Source organism: Leiobunum rupestre, chromosome 5 (assembly GCF_980474605.1).
Source record: "Leiobunum rupestre chromosome 5, qqLeiRupe1.1.hap1, whole genome shotgun sequence".
Lineage (NCBI taxonomy): Eukaryota > Metazoa > Arthropoda > Arachnida > Opiliones > Sclerosomatidae > Leiobunum > Leiobunum rupestre.
In genome coordinates this window covers 13,260,036-13,282,671 of record NC_143388.1, presented here as the reverse complement: position 1 = coordinate 13,282,671, position 22,636 = coordinate 13,260,036, and the positions used below count along the sequence as shown (strand labels likewise).

At 35.6% G+C, this 22,636-nt stretch overlaps 2 protein-coding genes across 3 annotated transcripts; both read right to left on the bottom strand.

Annotated features, from left to right (window-relative positions):
• Positions 1-9,008: 9,008 nt before the first annotated feature.
• On the bottom strand, positions 9,009-13,794 carry LOC149943587 (chitinase-3-like protein 1). The gene is made up of 8 exons (XM_090174685.1): positions 13,601-13,794; positions 13,351-13,536; positions 13,024-13,274; positions 12,857-12,960; positions 12,173-12,290; positions 11,920-12,105; positions 9,628-9,753; positions 9,009-9,566 (listed from the first exon to the last, which is right to left on the bottom strand). The coding sequence occupies exons 1-8, from the start codon at positions 13,656-13,658 to the stop codon at positions 9,405-9,407; spliced, it is 1,191 nt and encodes a 396-aa protein (XP_090030811.1). The 5' UTR covers positions 13,659-13,794; the 3' UTR covers positions 9,009-9,404.
• Positions 13,795-18,868: 5,074 nt separating this feature from the next.
• Positions 18,869-22,586, bottom strand: LOC149943586 (uncharacterized). Of its 2 annotated transcripts, XM_090175702.1 has the most exons (4): positions 22,516-22,586; positions 22,288-22,405; positions 21,926-22,227; positions 18,869-21,856 (listed from the first exon to the last, which is right to left on the bottom strand). In XM_090175702.1, the coding sequence occupies exon 4, from the start codon at positions 21,672-21,674 to the stop codon at positions 19,581-19,583; it is 2,094 nt and encodes a 697-aa protein (XP_090031828.1). In that variant the 5' UTR covers positions 21,675-21,856; positions 21,926-22,227; positions 22,288-22,405; positions 22,516-22,586; the 3' UTR covers positions 18,869-19,580. The 2 variants fall into 2 exon arrangements, with proteins under 2 accessions (XP_090031828.1, XP_090031829.1); XM_090175703.1 differs by lacking the exon at positions 22,516-22,586 and having other exon boundaries at positions 22,288-22,411.
• Between the last annotated feature and the right edge of the window lie 50 nt (positions 22,587-22,636).

Sequence of the window (22,636 nt, the reverse complement as noted above, 5' to 3'; positions counted from 1 at the left end):
TAGTATTGGCATACGTCGAACAGAGAATCATTAGTTCAAATGTTATTTGCATACGTCAAACAGAGAAATATTAGGTCAAATATTGTTTGAATCCATCGAACCGAGAAACATTAGGTCAAATATTATTTGCATACATCGAACAGAGAAACATTAGGTCAAATATTGATTGCATACGTCAAACAGATAAATATTAGGTCAAATATTGTTTGAGTACGTCATAGATAAACATCTGTGCAGTAGGTCGCTGTGAATTAACCCTATTCGAAGTTTTGAAACTCGAATCGAATAGCAAATGAACCAAGAAATAGGCCCTTCTAATCAGTTCATCTGTTTTTTGTTTACCGACCACTTCACAATTTTTTTTCTCGGCGTTCAATCATGTATAATCATGTTCATCACGGAAACATTTACACATTAAAATTAACTACAAAAATTATTTTTAATCGTCGCTAGTGATGATTAGGATAACTAAACTACATTTTACATCTAAACTATAAAACTGAATAAAAAAGCTCAGTTTTCTATATAAATTATTACGGTGGTTTTTCCTCGTACGTTAATTGTAATCAGAAACTAATGCAGAATTTATATGTTATGCAAAGAAATAAATCTTCGTCAAAGAAAGGGGGAAAAATGTTTTCTAGGAGATGAAATTAGATAAGATCGATTTAAGTAAGAAAATAGAATTAAAATCTGAACGCTTCAATGAAAATAACGTGTATACCCTAACAGGGCTGACAAGAGAGGGGGGAAGCCGGTACAAATTACCGGGGCCCGTACAGCCTAGGGGCCCGCGTTAGAACCAATGAGGTATACGTATCATGGGTTTTTCTCCGAAAAAGTATATCTATCTCCAGTAGAAAGGGCTTTTTTGGGGCCCGGAATTTATGCTTTACCGGGGCCCGGGCCCACTCTCGGCGGCCTTGTACCCTAACAAATCATCAAAGAGCATTTGCTTAACTTATCCCGTCATTTAAAAACTGTCCAAAAAATTAAGAAACGTCAAATTAAATTGAAATGAAATATTAATTTATTCAAAACCATCCGCGCTTCTGTATTCAACATCATTCATCTTACATTTCCCTAAAAATATGCTTGTAGCCAGGCATGAGCGTATCATTTAATGTTTGGACTTGTTTATTTCGGAAAGGGAAACTGCAATGCTAACCTAGTTAGGGTGTACTTTCGCTCCGAGTCGTAAACCAAAGCTAAAAGTTTATTTAAGAAATTGGCCGCTTCGTGAACTTCAGACCCCGGAATTCTAATGGGGCGGCGATGGGGCCTATTTTTTAATCCGAAAACTGCGCCTCTTGGGAATCCATGGGAGACCTGCCAACTCGTTAGTTTTACGATTATTGAATCGCCGGGGTCGCTTAAATCTTCCCTAATAGCAATATTTTGTTCCGTATAAAAATTCAGGGATCTGATTTCGCGTATTAATACACGCGCTTTAATTTGGAAGCAAATATATAGTTTGAATCTCCCACGAAAAAGAGCTTCGAAGCTCCTATAAATGTTTCGACATTGAGGTGCCCCTTTTTATACGGCCCGCAACCCAATTTGTCCGTCATAGGACGGAGGACCCGCTTCCTTGGACCCCACTAAATCGTCCGTTAACTGACGTTCTATTAACCCCTGTTGCCCTTTGCTTGAAAGGGGTCCTCTTTCACTCCACGTTTTCACGAGGGCACTTTAATGAAAAAAGCGTATTTTATTTTATCTCTTGGGAAAAAGTCTAATTTAAATACTAAATTTAAATACAAAACTCAAAAGTTAAGGGGGAAGACTACAGTGGCCATTGTCTACTTTCGCGCTATTACAAGCTGAACTCTTTTAATTTTGTATTTTAACTTATAAAATTAATATTTCAGTGTAAAACAGCCTCTATTTTAGTGCCTAAAATAAATTTTACAATTTTAAATTTAAAAGTAATTAAGTTATTACGTTTTAATTCGGACCCCGGAGCTAAACAAGTTGAGCAAGCGCCCAAACTACCCTTTGGTTAGGACCTTATATCTCGTTAAGTATTAGAATTATCAAAATTATTTGAGCCTAATAATAAAAATATAATTCAATTATGTAATTGTTAAAACAGAAATGCTCAACTTGAACGAAAAAGAGGCTTTTACTGTATTCTTCCCCCTTAAAAGTATATTTTTGTAAATCAAGCGTTCAAGATTTTGCCCCAAGAAATGCGCGTTTTCCCCACAGTAGGTCTCAAACTAAACTAGAATCGTTTATTATTTGAACTGTATTAGCTTCAATAAGTTGTTTCAGATTCAACTAAATCCTAGCTTAGGATTCTTTTGATTTCACAACGAAAACCTTTATTTTTTTTGAGGTTTGTAGAAAATATTTTCTGGCCAAATTTATATCAATTATGGTTTTAATTTTTTTCCCAACTCGGTACTCTTTCACAATCTCGCGTGCCATCGGAATTTAACCAAGTCGTTTAAATATTGACATATATATCACCCTTTTTGGTATCAAGAGCGTATGAACGTTTGATAAATTAATAGGATCCAAGCTACGCAATTACCAAAGGCTATGGAAATATCTTTAAAGATAAACTCGGAAAAAAATTTTCTCCACATTTGGAAAAAAAGTGGTAATTTACACTAAATTAAGGCAGAAATAAATAAATAAATCTCAAGTATAATTTGATATCAAAGCAATGTATAATCTAAGTAGTATTGTATATTTTGAAAATTACCGGAAGAGTTGAGTTTATCAAAGATCAATATTTGCTTCATCAAACATTTTATCTCTATCACCCGTCAATTTGAAGTTTTCAAAGTACAAACAAAATAAACATTTTGGAAAGATATCGAGCATTTTCAAAGATAGAGTCAGATTCGAGTGGTTAGATTTCAACTTAAAAGAATAAATATCTCTTGCGTGTGACCCATCAACTCAGAAATTTGGAATTTCAGCCAACAATTACGAGAGTTTGTCGCAATTTTTGAAGATGGCGGTCGGATTTAATTTAAAACCAAACTAGAACGTTTCAGCCTATTTGCATGGCTAACAGGAACTTTTAGATTACTAACAGTTAAAGTGCATGAGTTGAATAGTAAGCTTCATTCAAGCTTATAAAAGTACTTGTAATTTTACACTGAAACTAAATTTGCAAGCAGGAATACATTACGCTGCTCGTTGCGGATATGGGTAATTAATCAGATCCATGGACAGTGCGCAGTTAACTGAATAGCTATTATTGCGCTTATAAATTAAAATTGAAAATGCACATTCGGTTGAAAGGCAAATATAAAACTAGGATAATTCAATTGATGTTTATGAACTCGACAGATTGACTGCTAGCGGGTGTTTTTTCCAGGAGTTCGTCGAGAAATGAATGTTCCTAGGCGATTCAATAAAACAACTTCGGCCAAGAAGTAATAATACTTAAGAGAGCCAGGAAAGTTACTATTTATAAAGTGCTAGTTGAAATAATAAAAATCCTAATTTTAATTAAAATTAAAATAAATATAAATAGATATATAAATACAAAACTAATTTAATTCATCATTACACAGCCAAATTGGATTTTAATAAAAATTAATCATTATAAAGTCAACGCTATAAATTTAATTTTAATCAGATTTAATCATTATACAACCAAAGCTACAAATTTGATTTTGATTAGACTTAATAATTACACAGCCAAAGCTACCAATTTGATTTTGATTAGATTTAATAATTACACAGCCAAAGCTACCAATTTGATTTTGATTAGATTTAATAATTACACAGCCAAAGCTACCAATTTGATTTTGATTAGATTTAATAATTACACAGCCAAGGCTACCAATTTGATTTTGATTAGACTTAATAATTACACAGCCAAAGCTACCAATTTGATTTTGATCAGATTTAATAATTACCCAGCCAGATCTACAAATTTGATTTTGATCAGATTTAATCATTTCACAGCCAAATCTAATTATTTGATTTTAATCGGATTTTATAACTGTACAACCAAAGCTACCAATTTGATTTTGATTTGACTTAATAATTACACAGCCAAAGCTTTATATTTGATTTTAATCAGATTTAATGATTATACAACCAAACCTACCAATTGGATTTTAATCAGATTTAATCATTACTCTGCCAAAGATACCAATTTGATTTTAATCAGATTTTATAATTAAACAACCAAAGCTACCAAATTGATTTTGATTACACTTAATAATTACACAGCCAAAGCTACCAATTTGATTTTAATCAGATTTAATAATTACACAGCCAAAGCTACCAATTTGATTTTGATCAGATTTAATAATTACACAGCCAAAGCTACCAATTTGATTTTGATTAGACTTAATAATTACACTGCCAAAGCTTTATATTTGATTTTAATCAGATTTAATGATTATACAACCAAACCAACCAATTTGATTTTAATCAGATTTAATGATTATACAACCAAACCAACCAATTTGATTTTAATCAGATTTAATAATTAAACAACCAAAGCTACCAATTTGATTTTGATTAAACTTAATAATTACAAAGCCAAAGCTACCAATTTGATTTTAATCAGATTTAATCATGATTTAATCATACGAGGTTGTCCTAATAATCAGGGGCGTGATCTGCCCTTCAGATTGTCCATCCCCTTATTTACATTCTTTTAATATCGATGAAGACCATGTTTTCTCGGGTAAGTCAGAGTTGGTTACTAGTGCTCTTAACGAACGGTTTTTACACACCATCACTAGGGATTTGTGTGTATTAGTTTCACGCACTGTGTCCGCCTCCACCGCCGCCGCTGCCGCTGTTCGCACGATTTATCGCGGTACGTTAGAGGCGGTTAGAGGTATCATGGCATTGTTCACATTTGTGAGATCGAGGCCCCTTATTTCCAAAATCAGGTAACACGATTAATTCGATTAGTCTAAAAATTAGTTTAAATTGAAGCGTTCGCATTTCACTACTTTATTTCCAAAACCAGGTAACTAAAAAACTACAGTTTGTCTAAACATTAATTTAAATTAACGTGTTCGCGTTTCGCTACCTTATTTCCAAAACCACGCTACCTGAGAGCAAAAGTCAAGTAAGTCCAGATACGTGACTATTGAAAGAAATTCAAAATAAGAATGCTTTGAGTCTTTTTAAACTAAGGTGACCCAGTACAAAATTTTCAATATATATTTTCACTCTATTTATATCAATTTTCATTATTAGATTATCATTATTATTATGCTAGATTTCGAACTTAAAACTGTTTTTTCTCAAATAGAGGTTTTCTGACTTGCTTGACTCTTGCTCTAAGGTAGCGACCAGGTAACTTACAAAATTCGATTTGTCTAAAAATGCATTGAAATTAATGGCTTTAAAAATCGCTTGATGACTTAGGCCTAAGGTGGTGCCTTGGGTAATAGCCTAACTGATTATTTGATTATTATTTAAAGTGTTCGAGTATCACTACTCTATTTCCAAAACCAGGTAACTCGAAACATTATATTTGTTTAAAAATTAATTTAATTTAAAGTGTTTGCGTTTCGCTACCTTATTTCCAAAACCAGTTAAATCGATTAATTCATTTTATCTGAGAATTAATTTAAATTGCCGTGTACGCGTTTCACTACCTTATTTCCAAAACCGGGGTAACTCGATTGGGTTTGTTAAGTTAATGTTCAAGATGATTGTAAATTTGTTTAAATTTAAAACTATTATTTAAAATATAGTAAATAAATCGGGGGATCGCGTCCGTGACATCTTGTTAAATAATATTTTTAGAAATTAGTCTATTTAAAGGATTATTCGTAGCAGACGACACTTTCTAATGAAATCGCTTAGGAGAAAATGGCGACTCTAGTTGAGAAATTTGAATGTCGGAAATAGTCTTTTAAATTTGAAAATAGAAATCTCTTTTGTCTCTCGTGGCGCGGGCTCGCGTGGTTAAGGAGTTCAATTATCGGCTCGAACTAAGGAGACAGTGACGTTGGCAGGACCACCCCGGGGAAAAGCTGATACAAAGCACGTGCGCCTTACGAGGGTACGGGCTTTACGACTCTCGCCGAACCCACAGATCCCCCCCCCCCCTCAACCGTTCTTCTTTGCACCCTGGCTCGGAAAAGAGATTTTTTTCCAACGAGACATCACAACGGATACGTAAGATAAGGAAAAAAAACGGTGTAACTCTAATATGGGTTGCAGCTGGATGAAACCAGAAATGAGCTTGAATAGTTGCAGCTGTGACGTATAAAAATCATCCCCCCCCATCCGGGAGAGGTTTCTACCTACACGGGGTTGTAAATACGTATCAAACACGAGAGAGTTTAAGCCGGTTTTAGTTAAACTCGTACGCGGCGGCTTCGAAATTCGAGTAGATATATTCGTCAACGCTCTTGGACGAAATTACCATTTAATGAGTACACATTGAAGAGGCCGTCTTTTCAATTCTACGAAACGCTTTATTTTTAAATCGTCTTTGGAAGAGTGTCACCATAAGTCTATAATAAGTTTAGATAAGTGTGCCAGTTACTCGTAGCGCTCGGAATTGTTTATTGATTATCCACAAAATATCCGATTTATTTAACCTAAGTTGGTAAAAATAATATAATTTTAACTTAATTATGTTTTTTACGCAACCAAGCATTTATTTGAATTAAAATGGTATGTATTTAAATAATTGTTTGTTTTGTTTAAGTAATAGGCTTATCCACTTTCGATTATTTAAACATTTTACAATTATTATTCAAATATTGGTTATTTAAATACATATTATTTAAATATCGCCGAACTTATTTTATCCATGGATAAAAGTTAATCGAACGCCGACCTCTAGTTACTCGAAATAATAGGTCAATTCCGAAAATTAGTGCGTGGTAATTCCATTACCTTTATTTTGTGAAGACTGACTTCCCCTACGTCATAGCGTCGCCTGTTCCGTTTTCTCAATCTTAAAGGGAGTATGAACTTCCATGTTTCTGATGGATCAACGAGTTTCACATGTCTGGCACCAGGTTTAACAGAAGCTAGGGATGATTGGCGCTAGTTACGTTGAAAACAAAGCGTAGCGCGTGTTAGCAGCCGATTTTTCATTTAGTTCATACTTCCTTTCGGAGAAGACGATGTCTTAAAAACATTGAAAGAAATTTTAACCCGCCCACTTTGGGGTGACGTAGAATCAACGTCATTCTCAGAAAGAAAGGCGTTTCTGGCGAGAAAAATAAGCAACCTAAGATGTAGATTACGCCATCTGGTTTTTAATTTCGGGATCTCTTAAGTTCGTGAATCGATAACTAGGTTAGTTTAGGGTAGGCTAAACTAATATACTAATCGCTACCGAAAACTATCGCTACGCCCCCTTTGGTTCGCCATTGAAGCCTAGATAGGTAGCGTCTAAAGCAGACGCTATTAGTTTTTCCTCAACGTTATTCGTAAATTTAACTTTATTTATAATGATACTTGCATTTTAATCTAATTTGTGCATCGTTTGTTTAAAAAAAACTTTCATATGGCTTTTTAATTTGTCTGTAGCAGACGCTAGATCATTGCGCTACCTCGGAGAAGCTAGCACCGTTACGCCACCTACACGCGTTTCGGTCGCCTAAAAACCTCGTATGGATGCTATAAAAAAATACTTGGCTTGTGAGAGAATTCTGTACCAATGAAAATTGGGAACCATTGCTATTTTTAGTCACACATTGCGGCAAAGGATACGTATTAAGCCTAATCACTTACAAGGAGACTACCCGAGGTGTTACACACCGGTTTTGTTCAAACTCGGGGGATTGGTAGACCTTCATGTAAGTTGAAAAATCCTTAAGGGATTTTACTCAATGGGCAACGGGTTTGCCATGGCAACGAAAAATGTTTTTGACAACATAAAATAACATGGGATTTTGACCGATTTTCCTGTGAAAATTTTTTAAAAAATTTATAAAAATGTGACCAATTTTGATTTTTTTCGTCAATTTTTATCAATTTTTTTATAATTATGGTATTTTAATTTTTTTTTCAATGTTGTAAAATGTTTCAAAATCCCATGTTATTTTCAATGGGAAAATCTCCATTTTAAGTTGTCAAAAACATTTTTCGTTGCCATGGCAAAACCGTTGCCCATTGAATAAAATCCCTTTAGGATTTTTCAAGTTACACGAAGGTCTACAAATCCCCCGATTTTGAACAAAATCGGTGTGTAACACCTCGGGTAGTCTCCTTGTTAGTCTGAAGTTCACCAAAAACCATGTGGTAATTCTTGAAAGGACTCTCAATAAAAATTGAACACGAGATAGATAAGGATCTGACAAACTTACGTGACTGTTAATTATTAACTTATGGTGTCACCTTGCGAAGTTATTTTCCCCCTTTTTCTATACGGCTATATCCCCGCAGTGTTAACCCCCTCACTATAGCTTTGGTAGACGCTGTCGAGTGACTCTCGTCTAGTAGAGACAAATTCTTACGATCGAAGATACGTCATTCCCGTTTTAGGGCGAACGCCAGGGCCAGGGTGGATTTGTAAGAAGCAACGTAAATGCTTTATGGGTCTGAAGAACCCGGCAATGCTTGATGACGGACGAATTCCAGATCGCTCTATTTCGAAAGATGGGGTAAAAGCTATCCCCGACGATGAAACTTCGTAACGTATCTGTTTGCGGAACGTGGGAAAACCTTATGGTTGATAAGAGAGTGCCGCGTTACGGAGGACCATCGAACGGGCGGATTTGAACGCGGCTGCGGACCCAATGTTTTCTTTCCTCCTAGCTTGTAATTCCCTGCGCATTTTTTATGATCTTCAGCCTATAAATTAAATTAGGCTATTGGAACTGAAAAAGCGATAAAAATAGCCTAGCCACGTTCGATATTTAGTAGAAAGACAGATATTGAAACTCGAGTCAAATTTTATTTTTGTTTAAGTTTGATTTTAAAAACACTCATTAGATATGAAGCTTCGTTAAAATTTATTAAAATATTGCGTAAAGGCTGAATTTCAGGCCTAATACATAATTATCGAGTGTAATCCAAATAAAAGCTTTCCACCTAATTAATTTATTTGTTTTTAGCAAAAATTTCCCGTTAAGCCTAATATAAAATTATTGAGCCAATTTGAATAAATTCTGTTTGGCCCAATTCTTTTGTTTGTTTTTACCTAACGGAAATTTTTCCGTCGACTCTAAAATATTGTATTAGGAATAACGATAATTTTAGGTAAAAACCAACTAAAGAATTAGTCATAAAAATTATCTTTCGAACTAATACAATATTAAAAATCGACGCAAAAATTTTCGTTAGGCCTAGTACAATTTGTGTCGACGCAAAAATTTCCGTTAGGCCTAAGTCAATTTGTGTCGACGCAAAACTTTCCATTAGGACTAATTCCATTTCTTAGCTTCGACTCTCGTCATCGTGACATTTTTGTCGTCGTTAAAACAAGTCATTAATACGAGTTAATAGTTGGAATAGATGAATCTGGAGACGTTTTTTCCCAATGCTTGACTAGCAGCAACGTGTAGCGGAAAAGCCCCCAAACGGCATTTGTTCCTGAAATCGTCCGTGTCCATTGACCAGAGAAATATCCCGGCTAATTTCTGTTCTTTGGCATATTGAACCTATTACAGTTTGATTAGTTCAAATACCGAAATTAAATTTAAATTAAATATGAATGTTTACTTTTCTCCGAACACTTCTTTCGTCTTCGAAACAGATCCATTGATTCCCGATTGTCGTGTAAGGTCCCTCCGCGGTCTTACGAGTTGTTTCCATGTAAATTTGGGAGTATACCAAGTTTTTGCACAGCTAGTATGTTAAGAAATACTCTTAAAAAAACGGTTTGAGTAATATAATAAGACTATAATTATAATAGTAAAAAAAAATACTGATGTCGTCCATGTGTTCATTTCTATATGCAACATAATCACTCATTAGCATTGAATATTTTACTGAGAGCTAGTAACGGAGTGACGTCATCACAAGAAGAAAATCTCCCCCTAGTGAGGCGCGGTCAAAGGCCACGTGTGACGCGTTAAGGTGGATGCACACATAGCCTTCGCGCACGAAATTTCGCTGGCAAATCGCGTCGCGTCGCGTGACTTAAATAGAATGGAAGTCATGGCGCATGTGTGTTTGGGCCTTTAGCAAGCCGACGCAAAACGGTGGCGAAGCCCGTAATGCAGTCTGTCTTGTGAATAGCTCTCAGTAAAAATATTGCATGTGAAGAATAAGAAGTGTCACACTTAAATAATAATATTATATACTTATGGTATTGCCTATGCATAAAATTTCCCCAAATATTAAATATTTAAAATTGTTATTCGCGATCGATAACTATCGCTACGACCCCATTGGTTCGTCATTGAAACTTAAATAGGTAGCGGCGAAAGCAGACACTATATTAGTTTTTCCTCATTTTGACTTAATAAATAATGATACTGGCATTTTAATATAATTTTTGCATCGTTTGCTTATATTTTTATAAGTTTATGTAAGAAAAAAAACGTTCTTATGACTTCCTAATTTGTCTGCAGCAGACGCTAGATCATAGGCACCGTTACGCCTCCTAGACTCGTTTCGGTCTCGAATAATTCTTGCGCTTTCAAAAAGCCTACCATGGAAACAAAAACTTGTGTTCGAGAGGGAAGAGCTAATCTATAGATTGTCAAAGTGATAAACGAGCTAGAAATTCGGCGCGTATTCAAAATAAACTTCACTTCATTTACTTCCGTTTCCGTTCTATAAAGTTGATGACACGTTTTTCGTCAAAGAGTTGGAGGTGACGTAATTTAGTATTTACATAATATCCCTGGAACAAGGTTTCATTGAAGAAAATGCTTTTAAAGGAGAACTGTCACCAAAACCAAAATTTACGACGTTTTTTTACAAAAAGATAGAAAATATATTAATCATTATGTCCCTGAAATTTAATAGTTTTTGGAAAAGTATTTAAGAAGTTACGCTACTTTTTCCGCAACCTACATCAAACGGCTTCAAAAATTTCAGAAATCGAGTTTGAACCTACGTGCAGCGCCAAAAGAATGAAGCATCAAAAATTTGAGAAAGGGCGGCGTGTAAGGCATATTAAAAACACGGTTAACTACAATCTACCAATATAACTAGGTGAAAAGGTCAAGGAGAATGTCGTAGCAGACGGCAGTTCCAACCGAAAAACGATAAAACCGGGGAAAAAATATTTCGTTCATGAGATGGCGTTGCAGGTAGGTTCAACCAAGCGGTTCTGAGATTCTCGAGTCGGGGAGGATAAAACACGAAATTTGGTTGCTAAGAATAAATCAAATACTGGAAATATTAACATGAACTTTGTTGTATAACCATTTTCGGACGTCCTCTATCCATTTGAATGGTTTTTAACCAATTTTAGGGTGGTAACAGTTCTCCTTTAAGGCATACTTACGAGCGATAATGTTACACATGGTTTAACGTAATAACTTTAAACAATCAACAGACTGATGTTCGTCGTTAAAAAAAATCTAATTCTTACTGTACTAATAAAAAATCAGTTAATTAACATAAAGGGAATTTGTTAAATCGAAAAGGCATCGAAAAAAAAGGTGATCATTATGAAAATGGCTTTCAGTGAACACTTAACACGTGGAAGACTTGATGACTTAGGCCTAAGGTGGTGCCTTGGGTATTAGCCTAGCTCAGTGGTTCCCAAAAGGTGTTCCACGGAACCCTAGGGTTCCGTGGAAGGATCACAGGGGTTCCGAGAATTCGCAGCGCGGCCATCTTTGTTTGTGTCAAGAGTCTTTTAAGATAAGTAAAAAAATTAGTTGGGGTTCCACCAGAATTAGGTGGATAATTAAGGGTTCCATAACAAAATTTGGGAACCGCTAGCGTATTATATATTATTATTTTAAGTATTATTATAATTATTATTATTATTAAGATATAATTAAAGTTCACAGAAATGTCAGTTAAAACATTTTGGTAAATTGGTTACTTTACCTCGTTATATCCCAAGAAACCAGGTTCTTTAGTAAAAGGTCCTGGTTTGCCAGGTCCGGTTGATAAGGAACCAATTTGAACCACATCGGGATCTTGCAATGTGAAGCTTCTACCAAACGCGCCTATTCCCATTACAATTTTCTTGCGTGGTACATTACTGGCTACTAACGTATTCAGAGTCGATTCCTAAAAATATTTCACTAAGCTCACAGAGAGTTTACCCGCGAACGGTACATGATTTCTGACAACTTACAATACTGACGAACTTTGAATGAGTTTCCGAATCACCGTACAAAGGCGAAAAATGTCTAACACGTGGTTCCCATGGTCCGTGGTAATCGAAGGTCATTGAAAACACATAGTCCGATAACCTTTGAAGTAAAATTTTTAAATGGCGCATTCTTACAAAAACAAGACAAATGAAGACTGTAGTTTACATCTGCCCCAATACTAGTTTTGGGTGACGTAGGGTACGCGAGGATTGCATTAATAGTTGTAGACTAGAATAATGATGTTTATATTGATTAAATACGGAGCAGCTACAAAAGAGCGAGAAATGGCTTGTTTCAAGGCTTGTTAGGTTAGGTTAGCAATTTCTGGTTCTTTTGTAGTTGATTCGTAATTAATTACCTTGTTTTCCATTGAAACCAGCCATCTTTGGCCCTTTGTAGCTTCTCCGAATGCACATTTCCTGTTTTTCATTGAAATAAAACATTTCTGTTTCTTTGTTAGTTATTCCGTATTTAATTACCCTGTTTTTTATTGAAACATTAGCCATTTCTCGCTCTTCTGTAGCTGCTCCGTATTTAAATACCCTGTTTTCTATTGATACAAGCCTTAGTTTAGTCTACAACTATTAATACAATCATCGCGTACCCTACGTCACCCAAAACTAGTATTGGGGCAGATGTAAACTACTTCCCAAATGAAGACCTACTTGGCTATTTCTTCCAGATTGTATCCTTTCTCCAATTCCTCTCGAACCGGCGAAACAAAAACCGCTAACTCTAGACCGTAGTTATGTAATCTTTTACCCATAACCTACAACGAGTTTAATGTTCCATGTTTAGAACTGTGGTAACGGTAATAAGTAACTTATCTTACCCGAACTAAATGTGAAAGACTAATTTTGTCGTGGGTATTATTGACACCAGGATAAAACCATGCCAACGCCACACCGTCAAAACCGTAAAACCTCGCGAATTCAGCAGCTCCAATGGCCAATCCTTCGCGGATTCTGGGTACCGCGGACACTCTGGAAAATTTGGTACCTGGAACGCGATGTCCTCCAATACCAATTAAGGTTTTCAGATGAGGATTTTTCTCTTTCAGTCGTCGTAGAAGAGCGTAACGACCTTAATTTCAAATATATACTTAATTCAAATTGCGTTTCAAGTTATAAACTAATCTCTTATTAATCAATGACCTTACCATTAACATTATGAAGGTCGTGGTCAGGATCACCACTAACTATTAAACCACCCCCAGGGGAGAGCTCGGCGTAGGCGTAGATTATGTAGTCGCAAAGTTCTGGTCGAATATATTTAATCATGAACCTACCTTCACCGCTTAAGTGGGCTGCCCAACTGCCATAGATGCAAAACATCTTAGGTACTCCTGAATCGATGCAAATCCGTTATCATAACATAATAGATATTTTAACAAATATTTCCAAAATTACCCATAACTTTGTACCATATTAGGCAAAATAATAAAATCGTAATAGAGTAACGAAACATGTCGCAATTAAAAGAATGTCCTCGGGCTACTGGTATTTTCCTTTAGCGAGTCTTAATGATATCCTATCTCAAATGATTCTATTGTTAAAGTAAATAAATAACTCATTAGATTCCCTTTACAGTCGAGTGCAAATTTTTCCAAATACTAATGACGTACATAAAAAAAGATTTTAATCCACTACTTGTATATTAATTTTTAAGTGTTCAGATTTTTTATTAGGTCAAAAATGCATTTTATTTCTACTTTGGGATAAAGTTGTGACGATTTTTAGCGTTGTTTACAATCGGGGTTGGACATAAGGATATTTTTTTTGTAGTCACTGACTAGTGGGGGTAAAAATGCGGGTATAAAAACAAGGACAGACAACATTTTGCTTTACCCGTCAGAATTAAAATAGGAATTTATTATCACTTGGGTTACATGACTTTGGCCAATCACAATTTTTTTTAATAAAATGGGATTGATGAATGATCAATGTATGATACGCCATATTCGCCATTATTTATGAATATTTAGGTTAATTTTTCACTAGTCAAATTGACTAATGAGCCCCCAGATTTCGATTAATTTTAGTAGTCCGACCCTGTTCGCAATTGCTCTAACGCTACTTCCCCCCTAAAAAAATCAATCAGCGCACTATCTGATTGGTTCTCTAAAAGTGCGATTGACGCTAAGCCCGGGTACATGACGAAAATAAAAAAGTGTTTAAGCAATACTAAAATGCGCCTTATATTTTATGACAAACATGTTTTCGTGTGCCCTGCTTTACTTTAAATTAGGGATGCACTGATATGGGTACAGCCGATATATCGGCGGTAATATTGGACGATATTAACAAAGTTATCTATCATAACAGTAGTGTATATGATCAAATCATTGTAAAAAATGGTTCACGACACTGTCATACCATTTTATTCTAATTTTTCGTGACAAAAAGTTTGCAAGAGCTTATCCGAATATGTTTCTTTTCATTTTACGTGATACATATTTTCTATCACAAATCCATTATCGTAGTTTTTTATTTGTTTACAATCGTAACCCCCTGTCTAAAAAAAGGTATGATCTAGATTCTGAAGTCTGCCGTACGTGGCGCGGCCTATCAAATCAAATATTGTCATTAGTTAATTGATAATTTTCTTATTTTTAAATGTTTTTCTGAAAATATTTTTCTAATAAGCCGATATTGGCCGATACCGATATTAGAAATATAAGCCGCTATATCGGTAACCGATTTAAACGCTATAGAAATTATAGTAAGTGTCACATAAGCTCGACAGAAATAAGGCGTTCTCTTCAAGTTATAAAACGTTCCGACTCCGAAGTATAAACGCGAAAAAAACCCGTTGAGTATGATCTCGCGACTCTCGACGTAGTCGTTCAAACTTCTAGGGAGCTCTGCTTAACCTCTCTATTATAAATATATTCATTTTTGATTAGGTAAATAAGGTAAATGTACCTATATGCCGGGAGTAGTGGCTCACTCCTGTAATCCCAGGCGTCCGGGAGGCAGAGTTTGTGGATGGCCGTGTGTTGACGACCACTAATCCCACAACGGGTGGTTGTCATACTTCCGCCACGGGTGTCCCAACCCTATCCCTAAGTATCCCCCCGCTGGCGTGGCCGTAACACATATCTCGCACCTGATTAATTAAATGGACGAGTGGACTGTATTGTCCCACCCGTTACAATGGCTCATAACGAGCAAAAAAAAAATGAATGTGCCTATATTTTTAAAGCGTTAGTGTAAATATGGAATTTTTGTATAAAACTACTCTAGGATTTCCTATCTCGATGACTTGCATCATTTATAGATCCAGGAAATTATTTAGGTTGATTAAAATTGATATATTATCATTTTTTGTTATCAACGAAAATAAAACTACACAATTGATAAATTTTATTTTAAAATTTATTTATCAATCACCTTTATGAAAATTTACACATTTTCTTTGGTCATATAATATTATATATTTTTTTCTTTTTTTTGCTCGTTATGAGCCATTGTAACGGGTGGGACAATACAGTCCGCTCGTCCATTTAATTAAACAGGTGCGAGATATGTGTTACGGCCACGCCAACGGGGGGATACTTGGGGATAGGGTTGGGACACCCGTGGCGGAAGTATGACAACCACCCGTTGGGGGATTAGTGGTTGTCCTCACACGGCCATCCACAAACTCTGCCTCCCGGACGCCTGGGATTACAGGAGTGAGCCACTACTCCCGGCTAATATTATATTATTTGGTTTTACAAATCAAATAACTAAAAAAATAATAAAAATAAAAATATTTTTCGCGTAGAGCCAAAAGTAGACGTTATTCTTATTTAAATTACCCGAAAAGTCCTGATTTCCAAATTAATAAACCATTTATGCATTAAAAAATAACAATGTTCTACAAGAATTAAATAGACGAAACTATAAAGTAAATTTGGTCTTAACCAACTTGTTACAATGGGAAAACAAAATCACTTGACTACCATATCACAGCCAACTCTGATTCGGTAACTCGTGTTCATAGTTGGCCGTGACGGCAAATAAATAATATGCCTTCCAGATCATTGAGTTGCGAATAAATAGAGGTACAACTAAATCTGGCTGACGCGGAACCAATTTCGTTCAATAAGGAGACCTTATCAACTTTATCGTTCTACCGTGGCGGCATCTGTCTCTAGTGGTGGAAACTATATTGCAATTGATTTTTTTCGCGAATCTGATGCGAAATTGGAATGTATGATTACTCGTAACAAACAAACCTTTGAAGTTGTTTAAAAATAATTTTATTCTGTCAACACGATCCTTTTTAACTCAAGTTACGGTGAGTTAGCTAATAATTATTTATTTTTAGACATATAACTTTACAAATTATAGATGGCGCTACCGCCTAATTATAAAGATGAATTTCGTACAGTCTTATCAGAACAGGTCCCGCGTAACCATGGTAACCGAAATAGTAATTGTAATTCTAGCAGTAATATTCCCAATTCAATGTTCCAGATACTGCAGACAGCTAATGAACTTCCGCCTTTCTATTACCAGATGTTTTAAATAATAATAATAATTAGGTTAATCGATCAAAATTTAAACCGTCATTAGCAAAATAAAATGAATAATAGTCCGTATTTCTTAGGATAGATGGCGCTGCTGTTCCCTAGAAAGTCACGTGACGTTATAATTTCGCCTATTGGATTATCCATTTCCGATGTATTTATTTCTACTATAATGACTATGATGAGACGATTTTTAGCTCGAAAAGTAAGCTACTTCTCCATGTAGAAATAAAATCATTGCTTCTCTAAAACTGAAGTCTTCTGAGGTGATTGAAGTGCAAGCCGGTGAAATGTTTCCTTCCCCCCTCTCGTGCAGTGAGGAAATTCGACCATGGTGCCCACGGATTGTCTCATAATTAGTCGCTCTCCCCAATTATAAAAAACATATTCATTCGTACAACCTTGGTTTAATTTTGAGTGAAATCTAATAGATGACAGCTACAGTCATAAATGTTCGCAGTAAAATATACCCTAAATATGTTTAATACTTTTATTATTAAAATATACCTATCATTTGAAAAATAAAATTAAGAATAAAATGTCTTTCATTTGAAATTGTAAGACTTACAAAATTAAGGGTAAAATGTCTTTCATTTGAAATTGTAAGACTTACAAAATTAGGGGAAAATGTCTTTCATTTGAAATTGTAAGACTTACAAAATTAGGGGAAAATGTCTTTCATTTGAAATTGTAAGACTTACAAAATTAAGGGTAAAATGTCTTTCATTTTAAATTGTAAGACTTACAAAATTAAGGGTAAAATGTCTTTCATTTTAAATTGTAAGACTTACAAAATTAGGGTAAAATGTTATCATTATGCTCTCTATTTAGTAGAATTTTATATTCATAAAATGTGTAAATACTATTTTTATACTATAGCTAAAAACTCTATATTATTGATTTATGAAAAAAGGTGAGCGTGGGTTATTTTTCAATTGCAAGCTATGTGGGGTGACAAAATAATGAACTGTGAGTAATTTTCAAGATAACGCAATTTACAGAATAGCTCAGAAATATTTGTACAATTGATAAAGCAAAAGTGTCACTATCCTTGATTTTCAGTCGGGTTTTGTTCCTATGAGATATGATATTATTTATCCTAACTTTATTTTAGAACGAAAAATAGCATGATATTTCGTAATACTGTTGGCCTAAACTAATATTTGAATACCTTATATTAATATCGTGTCTTAAAAATGATTTAAATTGACAAAAACTTTAATTTAAATCGATAAATTTTGGAGGTCCTACTTCTTAATTAAGGGGCATGGAATCGGTAAAGAAATTCCACCTGAATTTCAAGTGGCCCCTCCTCGTGATAGCAGAGGCGACCAATCAAATTCTGGAGATCAGCACCGGAAATTACTGAAATTCAAACGATTCCCTTTAAAGGAAATATAACCTCCGACGCCTTCTTTATGGATGACCCCAAACAATTTTAGGGGTTACCTTTGCAACAAACCAATAAGCAGTGCCGTAGATGAGAAATGTTGCCAATATTAAAACCATCTGAGTTCCACATAATTACTAGTGGTTATAATCCCGTTAGTCTGAAATTGAGTGTTAACATTTTTATATATCACATTATTTGGTTTTCACAATGTGCTTTTTGCTTGATTTCAAATCTAAATAATACCTAGCCTTAAATTGCCAAAAAAAATTAAAATTTCATATAAATATATAAATATTTGCAGTTCTATGTGGGTATTTGAAAGACATTTTATATTTATATTTTAATAATTCACACCGACTTACATATACTTTGGATTTATCGGTTACATTGATTCTATTACACACGTAAATTGTTAAAATCAGTAAAACTTTTGTTTATTTTTTAACACGCTGACCTTCTGCTCGCGTGATATTAGAACTTGAATATGGCGCGTGGTAAAATTTTAAATCAAATTAAAACTAACGAACGACTGAAGAAGAGCCTCGGCTCGAAACGTCTTGTATAAAATAAGTTTTATCTTCTAATACCATGCCGTTTTCTCTGAATTAAACATAATTTCTATTAAAATACTTCGTTATATTTGCACAAATTTAAAATTTTATTAAAAACGACTAGTTTCCGTTGGATCTTATTAAAATGAACGAATAAACAAATTAGTCACAAGGAAAAATAAGTTTTCCCATATATTATTTTTGTGAAATTTGGTACGGATATTTTTAAGGGCACACGGTGCATAATGATATTAAATACTGATAAAGGAGAAGAATATTCTATTCATACCATTATAAAATAATTAAAAAATAGTCAGCACAGGATAAGGTCAAATTAAGAATTTAAAAGGTTGAGATCACCATTTTCAAAGTCGAGATCGCCCAAATTATTATAGTTATTTTTATTAAAAGATTTTAATATATTTTGGAGATAATCATTTTCAACGTCGAAGTTCACCATTTTGGAGGTCAAGATCGCTAGTTAGTTAAGCTCAACCATTTGGGCACCCCTAGAATAAGGAATCAGAATATTTTTCTTAAGGGGGAAGAATACAGTAAAAGCCTCTTTTTCGTTCAAGCTGAACGTTTCTGTTTTAAAATTTACATAATTAATTTATATTTTTCTTATTAGGCTGAACCTTCCTCTAGTGCTTAAAATAATTTTGATAATTATAATATGAATAGTCCTAACTAAAGGGTAGATTGGGCGCTTGCCCAACTTGTTTAGCTCCGGGGGTCCGAATTAAAGCGTAATAACTTAATTATTTTTAAATTTAAAATTGTTAAAATTATTTTAAGCACTAAACAAGAGGCTGTTCTACACTTAAATATTAATTTTATAAGTTAAAATACAAAATTAAAAGAGTTCAGCTTGAAATAGCGCGAAAGTAGACAATGGCCACTGTAGTCTTCCCCCTTAAAGTTATAAACTACTTTCTAACTTTTAGTATTTGCCAGGTAACTGTCCTGTGATGAAGAGTTGATAATTCACGAAGGGTCACTCTCATTGAAATCCGCCTTTCCGAAACAGCCAACTGAATGTGAAATATTTCAGACGCGAAGCTATGCTGTTGAGCGATGGACGCTATTTTACTGACCATTTCGTTCATTTTCACCGAAACGGATGGCTTCCTTTCGTATTCCGGTTTCGCGTGGTAAGCCTTAGTCTTTTTCCGATGAGGATCGTGAACGCACTGGAAAACGTGGTCGTGATAATTCCAAGTAGCCACTATCTCGGTCGACACCGAGCACGAGAAAACCGATTTGAAGAACCTATGCACGAAATCTTGGACGTCCAAAATCTGTTCGGGTACAGCTACGAATGGTTCCTTGCATTTCAAGTAGTGTTTGGTAAATTTTCTCAGAGTTTCCTGAAGGACACCGTATCCTCCGACAGTTTCCAACGTGTGCATGTGAGTAGCTGGGAAGAGGCGAATCATTTGCGACACGTTGAAAAAGAACGTCGTGCAACTCACACCTGAGCTGTACTGGACGGCTCGTTTCAACATCTTCTCGATCTCGCTTTCGTCGTGGAAGTTTTGGGTGTTGAGGGCCCTGGCTTTGGTTTTCTCCTCGTACTCAAAGAAGATTAGCTCTTTCACCGAATCGTCGTGAATGGCCAACGTATGCGCTGTAAAGTCCGCTTTGCACTCCCGGTAGATATTGTACGTGAACAAGTAACCTTTGCTGTTGTAAGAGTCTTGAGGACACAGAAAATCCACTCCAACTTTGAACTGGGGCGGAATGGCGTCGGTTTGAGCGCTGTAACGATATACTTTCATGATGGATTTGACCTTTAACAACGTTTCAATTTTCATAATATCGTCGTAGAATCTGGAGGCGTAGCTCGGAGTGCAAAATTCGCAATCGACGGTTAGATTTCGCTGATTTCGAAAGGTAACCAACGCCGTCACGCCTCGCAATACCGGACAAGTGAATTTAATTTCAGTTGAAGAATATACGTCAAACGCTTTAATGCCTTCGTGTATGATTCCATTTCGAAGGATTTGAACCAGAAACGCCTTCTTGTGTTCCAGAGTAAATTTAGTATCCCATTCCCATTTTAAGTAACCAGCGATCAGAAATTCGACGAAGGTTTTGTGCACCGCCTCGTAATACGACTCCATTCTGGGATGTTCCAAGGTCAGTGGCTTCACCAGGATTCCGGATCCTTTTAAGAATTTCAGTTCAACATCTCCGAACGTTTCGCGAAGTTCGCTTTCGCTGATGGAGACGGTCGCGCTTCCCTTTTGAAAGTAAATCCCTCCAAGTCGGATGTAAATGACCCAGACGTCGCTGACGGTTATTGGAAGCCCATCCTTTTGCACACAATGGTCACCCAAGGTGTTCAAAATGGTTCCGATCAGTTCCGATTCCGTTTGGAATTTTGTGAAAGATCCCTTCACCTTTAGATAACACAAAATGGTTAGAATTAGCGGCGAAATTTTGTCAGCGAAAGTGGTTTGGTTCAAGTTGCTCTTGAGTTGCGAGGCGGAGGCTTCGTCTCTGACGTATCTGTCTATGAAATTGTCGCGTCTCCCGGGTAATATACCGTCAAGTCGAATTCTCTGATCGAAGCATCGGCTTTTTTCTAGGTCTCTTCTTGGTCTAGATGTTGTTATAATAGTGGCTCCCCGAAGAAACGACTGGTAACTGGAGTTTTTATTGAACCCTAACACGTTGTAAATGGAAGTTCGAGTGAGCTCGCCCGACGTCTCGTCGAATCCGTCCAGAATCAGCAACAGCTCATGTCCGAGGTCACCCAAAATCTGTTTTATCGTTTCGGCGGAGTATTTTTGATGACTGGCTTTGTGGCAGAATGCGACGACGTAATCTTCCAAGACTTGGTTTTGGAGGCTCTTCAATCGAACCATAATCGTCAATTTGAACGATTTGAGGGCTTCGTAATTGTTTCTAGCCCACAAATACGACAGACGTATGGAAAGGGTCGTTTTACCATTTCCGGGTCCGGCTTGGATTAGTGTCCTCCTCGGTGGACTGGATTCCGAGTCACCTTTTAACATTTTACTCAACGGTACGGCGCTTTCTACCAAATGTTTGCCTCCTCTGCCCCAGTCATCTAACTTCAATGGGATGAAGTGATCTTCAGCTTCGAATTGGCTGTTTCTGATCCATGGAAATGGAATGAAAAACCCTTCTTCAGTTTGGTACAACAGTCGTAAACTTTCAATCAAATTAATGGCGCCTAGACGTACAAATTTCTCAATCAATCTTAAATCAACTATATAAATTTAAAGTAAGAAAGATAACATACCCAACGACACGTAAATTTCTTCGGGGTTTTCAGACGCTGGTTTCAATTCTAATTTACCAGCTGCGTTTATAATTTCGTTAAAAACAATTTTTGCTCCCTGAAATTGAAAAGTTAACGTGGTTGAGACTAATCCGGACGCGTTCACTTACTGGACAGTTTTCTACGAAAGCGTAATAGGTATTGTCTTTGAAGTTTAATGTACTATAACTAGGGCTTTTTGGCGTCGGAGATGAATGGTCGAGGAAATTTTCGTATAAGACACTGTTTCTGTCATTTGGAACTGGTAATTCATCTAACTTCACCTGAAAAAAGTTATTTTCATTTTAATCAATCCTAAGTCGTAAGATGATAGCGTGTCTTACCACTTCGAACTGCGGTAGTTCCTCTGGTAAATAGCACCCAAAAAAAGTTTTCTTGATAGATTTGAACATTTTCAAGCCATAAGTTTTTCTTCGGGTTATTTCTGTCTAACACATCCGTCTACAAACAGAGTTAACCTCGAATTATAAAATAATCACGCATTGGCCCTTTTTATAGTTCTTGTTCGGGATAAGCTATCTAGCTAGAGCTTATCGTTTGCTATTGGTTACCTCAAGTTTTATCTGGATATCAGAATGAAACTGTCAATTTCTCATTTCATTACCCTTCTTTTGTTTTAGAGCCTAAGAACCTAATTTATTCAAATAACAAAATTGAGTGTGAAACGAATTG